We start from the raw sequence: 11898 nt of genomic DNA on the forward strand, positions 1-11898 counted from the left end.
TAAGTCCAAAATTAAAAATTAGAGAAGCTGGATTCTATCTGAGAAACTACATAGTGCTTTACATGACCCTCAGTTTCAACTTGAAACAAAGGACCATCTTTTTTATTGACAATATTCTTCCAGTGATGTTGTAAATCATAGACTACCATAGTGTCTGAAGAACTGATGTAAGAATCACCCAAAGGCAATGGACAGGTGCAGGATGGCTGCAAATAAACTGCAATGTACAATTACCAAAGAACTATAGATGAGAAAGGACATAAAGAATACTAGAGGAATATGACTGGAAAGTAGAGCAAGGGATAACCAATTAACAGTCCAGGTGCTCCATTATGGCATCTACACAATGTCAAGAGATCTAGATGAAGTGATCTCTGTGGAGAACCTACAGAAGGACACAGACAAGAGTTGTATAGGAGAGGGCACAGAATGAAAAGAGTATCCATGCAGATGAAATTGCAAATCCTTATAAGAGTGTGAGTGTGTTTAATAAATAATAATTGAAAATGCTAGAAATAATTGAAAAATCACAGCTAAGTATCTTTTTTTTTTAAGCTAGCAGAACTCAAATTCACATTTTAGTCACTAAATAACTAGTTATTCTTAGGATTGAATATTAGAGCATTATATGCCCAAGTCTAACCTTGACCAATACTTTCAATACCATATTAAATTCAGTTGTAAGTCTTCAATGGGGGAAATGACACGTCAGGTATCAGTAATGTAGATCCTCTATAATGGAAAGACCCATACCTTAAGTCAATTTTCCAGCATTACTTTGGTCATTAACAGCTCCAAAGACACTAATGACTACGTAGTTCATTCTAAACTAGAAGCCTTGCTGAAAACAAGATAAAAAAAACATACTCTTAGTCCACTCTCTGACTTGATGTCCATAATAGTCAAAACCGTTTCATAGAGAATAGCGTTTCCTACATTTTTACTAGTCTCCGTATTGGTGGCAACCTGAAAAAGACAAAAAGAAAATACATAACTGAAAAAATTATGCCCATGAGCATATCTAAAGACATTAAGTTTGAGATTGCTCAAAGCATACTAAGTATTCAGCTCTACAATCTTCTCTCAAGTGGACAAGAAAGATGAAATCTTTCTATTCGTCTACTCACTTGTGCCAATATATCATTCATTGCTTCACTTGAGTCATCATCATTTCTTCCTAGAATTCTTAGTAAACGCAGAATTCGCACCTAGAGTAAATACAAAGAATGCCAACACATTATGCTTCAATAAAGTTTCTTCTACAACCTCTGAGTGTAAATTTCACTGAGAACATAAGCAACAAATGCAGATAGAAAGTGTCACATTTCAGAGAGGTTAAAAAGAATGTTTACAAATGGCATACGTGCTTCTTCTCACAATGAAAACCTCATCTATTTCTCTATCTCTGTTTAGGAGAAAGATATTCCACAGCTCATAACTTATACCTGAATAGCAAATAGTCTAGCATCAGTCTATGGTAAAAATCCATCTTGACTACTGAATCATCTCTTCTTTTCATTCTATTAATGTAACACTACATTCTAGTTATTTCACTTGGAAATGCTATTTTACTGAGCACTTCCCAATTTTAGAAATATCTCAATATCTGAATCTATTAATAGTCAATTTGTCACTCTTCAGAAACACAGCACAAATAAGGAATGATGAACAGCTTGATTTCCATAAGAACTAGAAAGACCTCCATGAACTGATGCAGAGTGAAATAGGCAGAACCAGAACATTATACACAGAAACTGAAACATTTTGGGATAATCAAATAGCAATGCAATGATCCAGGACTACTCTGAGAGACTTACAACTAAGAATACTATCCACAGCTAGAGAAAGAACTAAGGAAATAGAAATCCAGAAGAAAATATGATTTATCACTTGTTTATATGGGTATATGATTTGAGGTTTTGGTTTTAAAAGCCCACTCTATTACAAAAATGAATAATATGGAAATAAGTTGAGTGATAATATACACGTATAACCCAGTAGAATTCTTTGTCAACTACAGGAAGGGAAAGGGAAGAGGGGAGGGAGACAAGAATCATCTTAAAAATTAAAAAAAAAAAATAAAAAATATAGTACAAGATAAAAGCTTGCATTTATATATCTATGTTTTAAAGTATATTGAGTGCTATTTAGAACTCTGTGAGAAAGGTACTATCATTTAAAAGAAAAACAAACTAAAACTCAAAGCAATTATTCCCAATCTTCCAGGAAAAAAAAGAAAGAGCTAAAAAGAGCCATTGTTCAAATTTGACAAACATTTTTTATCCTTACCTGTAAGAAGGGGTCACTGATCCCAGACACGTCATGCTCTGGTGAATATCCAGACATGATAAGGTTCTTTAGAATACGAACTAATTGTGGTACAAGCTGAAAAAAATAAAGACATTAAAAAAATGATCACCATATCAAAAAAGGGTTTTTGAGAAGTAGATCCACTGCCTTTAGGAAAGGATGCATGAGTGAGTCTAAGCATATTTTTCTTCCAAGTCTGCAAATTGGAATGATAAAATCAATGATAAATAATACTTTGTGAGAAAAAAATAATATGAAATTTCAAAATGAACAAGTATTTGCTTGCTTTTAGGAAATGTATTTCATTTAAATAAGACCCAACTACTTTCTTAACCATGTGCATTAACAACTTAAGACTTGGTTCTACTACAAATACTATAGTCAGAGAGTACTGAGCCAGCCACGAGTAAAGAAACTTATCCCAGCATGTTTAAATGCCTACTACTGGAAATACTTCTAATATATATTAGATTATTATGCTAGGTAATTATTTCAAATAAAAATTAAGATAACAGGTATGGCATTTATCCACACCTATATTACTGCCAAAATCTTAGTTATATATAGTTAAAATAGTTAAAAATCCTTCAACAGAAGGCAATGTATATGTTTCCACCAAAAAGGAATAACCCAGCCAGGTTTTTCTTCCAGAGAGAAGCATTGTCAATATTATCCTTTAAAATCTAGTAATATACCTACAAGATGTATAGAACCATCAATAAGTTAAATAACTCTATATCAATATATTGATTATAAACACCTGATATACTATTCTGTGCTATTACTTTAATTGTCATGTCGTCACATGTATAACATATCTCCAATGAGACTATAAGCTCTTTGCAGTAAGCCATCCTGACTTGTAATATATTAACAATAGCAGACATTTTTATATCTCTTGTATTCTACACAAAAATCAGACAAACATGATCTAATACTTATTATTATAATACTAATTATTATTTGTTATATTAAGGGCAGGTTTATTCTTATACTTTTTAATGTTTTTAAAACAAATAAGTTATAGCTTTTCCAGTATTGATAAAAGCGTGTGATTTTTACTATTTTTTAACATTAATATGGTTGGATATATTTACAATTTTCTTAATATTGAATGAATTCTGAATTGATATAAAAACAACCTAGTTATATATAGTATGTAATCAGTTTGTTGCTGTAATCTCTTTGCTAATATCTGAATCAATATTTTTGCACTGATATCCACTAGGGATATTAATTCATGATTTTCTTTCTCTGATTTGTTTCTTTTTAATTTAGGTAGAAAGGTATAACAAGAAATCTGCTAGGATCTCTTATTTTCCTATGTTTGGAAATCTTTTATATTAATGAAACTAATTCTTTGAATGTCTAACAGAAATTATTACTTGTAAATCCTGGTGGTCTTGGGTTTTGTGGAAAATTCATTTACTGCTTATTTTACTTTTTTGATATCAGATTATTTAAATTTTCTATCATACTATCAATCTGTATATTCTAGATTTTTATAAACATTCATATATATTGCCATCAGTTTTTCTGACACAAGGCTGAATAAAATGGCTTCTAATAATTTCTTACATTTCCTCTACATTTATTATGAATTTTTAAAATTTTTGACACTGGCAAATTGGTTTTCCTCTTTCAAAAAAATCAGATTAGTTAATGGTTTACCCATTTGTTCAGGAAAACTAGTTTTACTGTTCTTTCAAATTTGTTCATCTCTGATTTTCTGACAATCTTTAGATGGGTTTTTGTGAAATGTGCTTTTTTTTTTTTTAAGTGGCATGTTCAACCTTTCTCTCTTTTACCAACCAGAATTATAATATATAAATTCCCTTGTAAAGATTAGTGGACTTGGCTACAACCTGGTGTGTAATTAGAATGTTGTACCCTAAAGACTCCATCTCCCAGAATCCTTTTTCTTTTGTCCCCAAGTTGCATCCTCATGTTTTGTAAATAAGTTGTGTGTTACTCCATTATCTTTCTCTCTTCTCCTACATTTGTGGCCAGGAACGCTGGCTTTACTCAGGCTTTTACTTTTGTCTTTTCATTCCTTTTACTTCAAATGATTATTAATAAATCTTATAAAATATAATACCTGGGAGTTATTGTATATTAATTTTTAAGCTTACACTGGTCTCTACTGGTTCTGAGTTCTTTGCCCTACCAATTCTTTAAGATTTAACTTATTCATCTCTAAATTTGAATTCTTTTTTTAAAAGCCCTTTACTGATGATTTTTCTTGTACTGTGGTAAAGGACATGCTTCATATTTCTGCTTTTCTACATTTGTTAATGAGTTTAATTTGCCCTATGATATGATCAGTTTTTATAAATGTACCATTTACGCTGAGATATATATAATTACAACATAGTTTCAAAAAATGAAAAAACAACTAAAAGAACTCTGATCAATGCAATGACCAACCACAATTTCAGTGAACTGATAATGAAGCATGCTTCTCACCTCTTGATAGAGAAGTGACAGACTAGAGGTGTAGAATGAAATATACATTTTCAGACACAGCCAACATATGCATCTGTTTTGCTTGACTACGGGTTTTTATTATAACGAAAGGTTTTTAATTTTTTGTAATCAAGAATTGGGGAGAGGGTGTTCATGATAGCAATGCCACAAAATAATGAAAAGAAAAGAAATAAAATGTCAGCAGAGCATTTTTTTTTAATGTGCATAAGAAAATAGTAGAAAGTTTACAGGGAGATACAGACAAGCAGAACCAGCTTTGGAACTAATGTGTTCAATTTATAATTTCTCTCTTTTTTTTTAAAATAACCCTTACTTTCTGTCTTAGAATCAATATTAAAATTTGGTTCCAAGGTAGAAGAGTGGTAAGGGATAGGAATTATAGTTAAGTGGTTCACCTACGATCACAGAGCTAAGACATGTCTGAGGCCAGATTTGAAACCAGGACCTCTTGTCTCCAGGTCTGGTTCTCTATCCATTGTATAATCTACTTTTAAAATAAACAAGTAACAAATAAGATATTTTTCATTTCATAAACAATTTCCATTCTTTGTAAATGAAATGTCCATGTTTGTTGGTATTTGTCAAGTTCAGAATAACAAAAAAATAAACATTTTTAAAAATAATACCATTATAGGTCACACTTGGGTTTTATACAAGTCAAAAAAAAGTTGTGGGGGGGAGGGGTTCAGCTTATATTGGATTATTAGCATAATTAACCTAAGTAAACTAAAGCCATTTCTACACTAGGCAAATACTATATAGTTTACCAAAGTCACTTGAAATTTAGCCACAGCCGGCTATCTCAAAACGTTTCATATCACAAGATTTTCAAGAACTTTTCAAATCTGTTAATGAAAAATTCAGTTTTGCTATATTACAGAGAGGACCAAATAAGCAACTCCAAGAGCCAAAGGGAGTTATTAACTTACTGCACAGCCCAGGCAAGCTGAAATGAATTACACCTGAATTTTTTTAAATGGTTTAGACAATGATGGTTCTTATTTTATTCCATTCCTTTCTCTTCATCATATAGATTCTCTTTCCACTCCAAAAAAAAAGATGAAAGAGAAGTGGGGTTTATATATGCAGTTAAGCTATTCAGAAGGAATGCAATTCAAATATTCATTTTCAAATATGAATTCCAGTGATGCGGCCAATATTCAGGAGTTGACTGAATCTAATTTGAACAATTTGGCAGTTAAAACTAATTTAAGCCTATCCTTTGAACTCTAAGTATAAGCTGCAAAATCAAAATAGAATCCTTATTAAATCTCTTCACTTGATGGGCAAATTTGTATTAGCCATAAGGTACAGGAATTCTTTAGAATGAAAAAGCATCTATATTCATTAAAAATTTCTTGTGTATTTCCCTAATGACCAATGTTTTTTGTCCTATATATATTCCAAGACAATGAAGAAAATCTGGCTCAACTCAGAGCAGTCTTTTCCCTTTAAGCTTCTACAAAGCAAGGATGGTCTTAATTACTATCAAAAGGCCAGCACATCACAGATGACTAAGTACTAAGCATTCAAATTCTTAGAACCTGGTTTTTTTAAATACAATGAAAGTTACTAAAACCAAATGACAGGACAAACAAAATAAGAAGACAGTGAGAAAGGCGGCAGCCAGGAAGATCAGTTAATGCCTACATACTTCACCCCCTTCAATGCCCTGCTCATTCCCCCTACTTCAACACTATTAGCAAAATTCAGATGAAGTGAAAAAGGCCTGCTACAAGTTTCAATGTCATTGCTCAGAATTACCTACAGAGCTTCTCAAAGTAGGAAGCTGTCCATATTCCCCTACAAAAGGACTAGAGTCCTCCTGGTTTCCTTTATCTATTCCAAAAGGAAGTAAAAAACATTTTATGTCCAAAGTGACCCAGAGTTAGCATGACCAAAGTCACTGAGAAATCATTCAACATTTCTCAAGGTGAAGAAAAAATGGCAGAGAAATAGGCTCCTGATTCAGAACAGGCGACAACTGAAATCCAAGGCTGATTGTGGAGTGTAAATGGCAAGACCAAAAAACCCAAGACTACAAGGAGTTAGCAAAGTAAAAACTAAAATAAATCATTCATGTAATAAATCACAAGCAGAGCCACAGCATTAGTGTGTTACAGTTATCATGGCTGCATTTGTGGATGGATACACAAAAGCTTCTAAGGACCTAATGCCAGCATGCACCATCTAAAAGAGGGTTAATTCTTACCTTTTCATTCTAACATACAGCAGGATTCCAAACAGAAAACAGGAACAAAACACATAAAGCAAGCATTAGGGACAAATACGGGTCTCATACTATTTTACAATAATTTAATCAAGACATACACATCTAGAAGAAAAAAATACTACCAAAAAAACTGTCAAAACCCCGCTAGCTCTAATATATGAAGGGTTCCAATACTTTTATCATATATTAAATAGAGAAAAGGTTTCTAAAAGATTTCCACTCTCTCTTAGTATCCCTTACAGCCTGAATCACAACTAGCAGAAATATTTTTAACCCACTATTCATTCCATAAGGGATGAATAAAAATAACTACTCATACATGGGGAGTCTGTTGCCTAAAACAAACAGTGAGGAGGCAGACCGGGTAAAAGAGGCACTGGAAAAAAATTAGAAAAAAAGCTTCAGTTTAATATCTGGGGTACAAAAATTTAAGAACAAAGAAAATGACTGCCACAAGTTATCTAATTATTATTTCCTACTTCACTTTTTTATTTCAAAAGTGCAAAAAAAAAAGAAATATGGACATAGAACACAGATTACTGTCTGCCAAAAGTCAGGCTTTTGGAAAAACCTCTTTTTTAACATGAAAAAGGCAAAAGACAAACAACACTGTCAGCCTTCAAAGTACATATTCTGTCTCCTGATCCAACTGCAAAATAAAGACTAGCTAAATTCTCCTCTAAGATTAAGCTCCTCAACTTCCTTCCATACAACAAGAAGTTTGATTTTGATAAGAAAATTCATGTACTTTGCAGAAAAAAAGGGGGTCAATTTAGAAACGTATTGATTTGTACCTTACCTTTCGGAAATGTGCTAGCATGTCTGGGCTTCTCTCACACATTTCTGTGAGTAGGACAACAGATGTGTGAAGGACACCTGAACAGAAAAAATATATATATACGAGGCATGAATTAGGCTCACTCTCATCAGCTTAATGACAATTAAGACTAAATTTCTCAAAAGCAGGAATTGTAACTTTTTATTTCTTTTCTATCTTCTCCACTCCACAACTCCAAGGGGTATGATACAGTGTTGATTGCCCCATTACGTATTTTCATTTTTGTTTTTCATATTTGCCAACTGATGGGTATGAGATAGAATTTCAAAGTTGTTTTATAATTTGCATTTTTCTAATAACATGGGATCTGGAGCCTTTCCCCCCATATTTGTTGATAGCTTTGTTTTTTTCCTTTGAAAATACCTAGTTAATCTTTTGACTAAATAGTTCTTGTTCTTATTTGAATCAGTTCCTCTATATCCTGAATAAGAAATCTTTATCAGAGAAATCTATTACAAACATTTTCCTCAGATAATTATCTCCCTTCTAATTTTACAAGCAATGGTTTTGTTTGTGCAAAATCTTTTTCAATATTAAGTAATTAAAATTGTCCTTTTTATCTGATATTTTCTATCCCTTGTTTGGTCATGAATTCTCTCCCCCTGGTCATAACCACAAAAGGTATGATGTTCATTCTTCTAACTTGTTTATGATATTGTCTTTTATATTTAAGTCTTGCTCCATTTGCTATTTGGTGTAAGTTGTTGTTTATACCTAATTTCTTCCATACTTTCAATTTTCCAGTAGGTAGAGCGTTTAGGTTTATTAAACATTATACAATGGTTGACTGCATCTATATGCTGTATACCTAATCTATTTCACTTTTAACTAGTACCAAATAGCTTTGATCATTACTGCTTTGTAGTATAGTTTGAGATTTGGTATTGCTACTACACCTTTTTAAAAAATTATTTCTCTAGAAATTCTTGACCTTTTGCTCCTCCAGATAAATTTGTTCATTATTGTTTTCTAGTTTTATAAAGTAATCCTTTAGAAGTTTAAAGGGTATGGAACTGAATATGTTAATTTAGGTAGTGCTGTCACTTTCATTATGTTGAGTTAATAAATATTTATCAACTCACTGTCAAACCAAGATATAATGACATTCTTTATTATATGGCCAGTATTGGCATATATGGTGTAACTTTGTTAGAAAATTTGTTTAAATCTTTCAATCCTTCAAATACCCATAGGAAAATATGTACAAAGATAAATTCAGGAGAGATACAAAATATATCTCCTATATACTACTAAGTTATTAAGCTAGTTGATAAGAGATTTGAGAGAGAAACTGAGACAGATTTTAAATTTTCAGATGAAGCCTACATTAAAACTTCATTCTAGCCTACATATATTGGGATGACAGGAAAGATATTCTTTTGGAAATTCCAGGGTGGGGGAAAAAAGGAAATCTACAACATTTACATATACAACACTTTGAAGAAAATAAAATAAGTTCACTAAGCAATTTAGTCATTCAAAAAAGAACTTCCTTATTATTTCTTGGATTCACTTGAAGAATTACAAATTCCACTTAATTCTTCTGAAATTTCTATAAATTTCCTACCTGTTACAAGGATACCAAAACGATTATCATCAATCCCACCCCTGACATAATGGAAAATTTACTACTATTATGAAATGGGCTTAAAACCATAGGCCTCTAGAAACAAAGATCAACCCCTAGAAAATGTACTAAGGTGCACTTTAGTGATAATGTAATATATTAGCCTCAGAAGAGCATTTGCCTCATTTTTTTTAAAGGACTATAGGGAAACAACAACTCTTGGTTCAAAGAATGATAAGATTCAGGTACTATAGTACCTAGTTATGGGAGATATTCTTGGTGACAAGGGTTTTACTGGAACCCATCCATCAAGGGGTATTAGTCAAATAACAACTTCTTTCACCTTTACATAAGATAATCCTGGATTCCAACCTCAACCCTGCCCACTAACACCTTGTAAAAGCTCCAAGAATACATTACCATGGTTCTTTTCATTCAATAAATTTTTTGTGGCTGGCAAAAACATCTCCATAAGTTCAGGTACCTTCCTGATGACATGTACAGCACAAAGTGCTGCCTATAAAGAAATAAAGTGACAAAAGATTAGCTCCCTTTGCTTTAAACAAAATCATTATCTTTAAGAAATATAATTAATGACTACTTCTAAAAAATGAATGCATTGAGAAGTACTTGATGGTTACAAAAAAAATTCCTGTCTATCAATTAATGCTACTACTGCATCCTACTTCACTTGATCCTATATTCATAATGCTATCTCTCAAAGCAAAGATATTAGGACCAATTGCATAATTAATTAACAACTCATGCAAAGCAAATTATCCAGTGACTAATTTGGGAGTGCATTCTCTTTGATACTATACATTTTCTTCTACTTAAACTTCTGGGAAATGGAAGCAAAGGATACTGTGTGTCCTATGTACTCTCAACATCTTGTTTTTTAAGGTCCTTCAATATGGAACCTGCCAAATCCTGTGAAATCCTGACTGGGGCTCCATATCTGACTTGTTTCTTTCTGGTCCCTTGCAGTATTTTCTCTTTAGCATGGAAACTTGGCTATAATATTCCCGGGAGTTGTCATTTGAGGATTTATTGCAGGAGATGATCTGTGGATTCTTTCCATTTCTATTTTGCCCTCTTGTTCAAGAATATCAGGGCAGTTTTCTTGGATCATTTCTTGTAATATGATGTCTAGGTTTTTTTTTTGGGGGGGGGAAAGGGAGGGTCATGACTTTCAGGTAGTCCAATAATTCTCAAATTGTCTCTCCTGGATCTATTTTCCATGTCAATTTTTTCAATAAGATATTTCATATTTTCTTTTTTCGTTCTTTTGATTGTTTTATTGTTTCTTGATGTCTCATGAAATCATTAGCTTCCACTTACCTATTTCTAATTTTTAAAGACTGAATTTCTTCCATGATCTTTTAATCCTCCTTTTCTATTTGGTCCATTCGACTTCTCATGTCACTCTTTTCTTAACTGAACTTTTTTTTTAACATTTATTAATATTCATTTTTAACATGGTTACATGATTCATGCTCCACCTTTCCCCTTCAACCCCCCCCCCGCACCCCCACCCACCCATGGCCGATGCACATTTCCACTAGTTTTGTCATGTGTCCTTGATCAAGACCAATTTCCAAATTGTTGGTAGTTGCATTGGTGTGGTAGTTTCGAGTCCACACCCTCAATCATGTCCACCCCAACCCTTGCGTTCAAGCAGTTGTTTTTCTTATATGTTTCCTCTCCTGCAGTCCTTCCTCTGAATGTGGGTAGCATCTTTACCATAAATCCCTCAGAATTGTCCTGGGTCATTGTATTGCTACTGGTACAGAGGTCCATTACATTCAATTTTACCACAGTATATCAGTCTCTGTGTATAGAGTTCTTCTGGCTCTGCTCCTTTCGCTCTGCATCAGTTCCCGGAGGTCTCTCCAGTTCGCCTGGAACTTCTCCAGTTTATTATTCCTTTTAGCACAATAGTATTCCATCACCCTCATATACCACAGTTTGTTCAGCCATTCCCCAATTGAAGGACATTCCCTCCTTTTCCAGTTTGTTGCCACCACAAAAAGCGCAGCTATGAATATTTTCGTACAAGTCTGTTTATCTATGATCTCTTTGGGGTACAAACCCAGCAATGGTATGGCTGGATCAAAGGGAAGGCATTCTTTTATAGCCCTTTGAGCATGATTCCAAATTGCCAGCCATAATGGCTGGATCAGTTCACAGCTCCACCAGCAATGCATTAATGTCCCAATTTTGCCACATCCCCTCCAACATTCATTACTCTCCCCTTCTTTCATTTTAGCCAATCTGCTAGGTGTGAGGTGATACCTCAGAGTTGTTTTGATTTGCATTTCTCTAATTATTAGAGATTTGGAACACTTTCTCATGTGCTTATTGATACTTTTGATTTCTTTACCTGAAAATTGCCTATTCATGTCCCTTGCCCATTTATCAACTGGGGAATGGCTTGATGTTTTATACAATTGCTTTAACTCC

At 33.1% G+C, this 11898-nt stretch overlaps 1 protein-coding gene across 2 annotated transcripts in view; it reads right to left on the bottom strand.

Moving 5' to 3' along the window:
* AP1G1 (adaptor related protein complex 1 subunit gamma 1) overlaps positions 1 to 11898 on the bottom strand; it is a 53353-nt gene that overhangs the window by 21037 nt on the left and 20418 nt on the right. Inside the window, exons 4-9 of one of the 2 annotated variants that reach the window (XM_044663130.1) lie at positions 9856 to 9952; positions 7830 to 7906; positions 7010 to 7018; positions 2290 to 2385; positions 1128 to 1208; positions 868 to 966 (exon numbers count right to left, since the gene is read on the bottom strand). In XM_044663130.1, coding sequence (XP_044519065.1) covers positions 868 to 966; positions 1128 to 1208; positions 2290 to 2385; positions 7010 to 7018; positions 7830 to 7906; positions 9856 to 9952 — 459 coding nt within the window. The remainder of the gene's footprint in view (positions 1 to 867; positions 967 to 1127; positions 1209 to 2289; positions 2386 to 7009; positions 7019 to 7829; positions 7907 to 9855; positions 9953 to 11898) is intronic. The other variant, XM_044663128.1, reaches the window with a different exon arrangement.

The sequence above is a fragment of the Gracilinanus agilis genome, chromosome 2 (genome assembly GCF_016433145.1).
Source record: "Gracilinanus agilis isolate LMUSP501 chromosome 2, AgileGrace, whole genome shotgun sequence".
NCBI lineage: Eukaryota > Metazoa > Chordata > Mammalia > Didelphimorphia > Didelphidae > Gracilinanus > Gracilinanus agilis.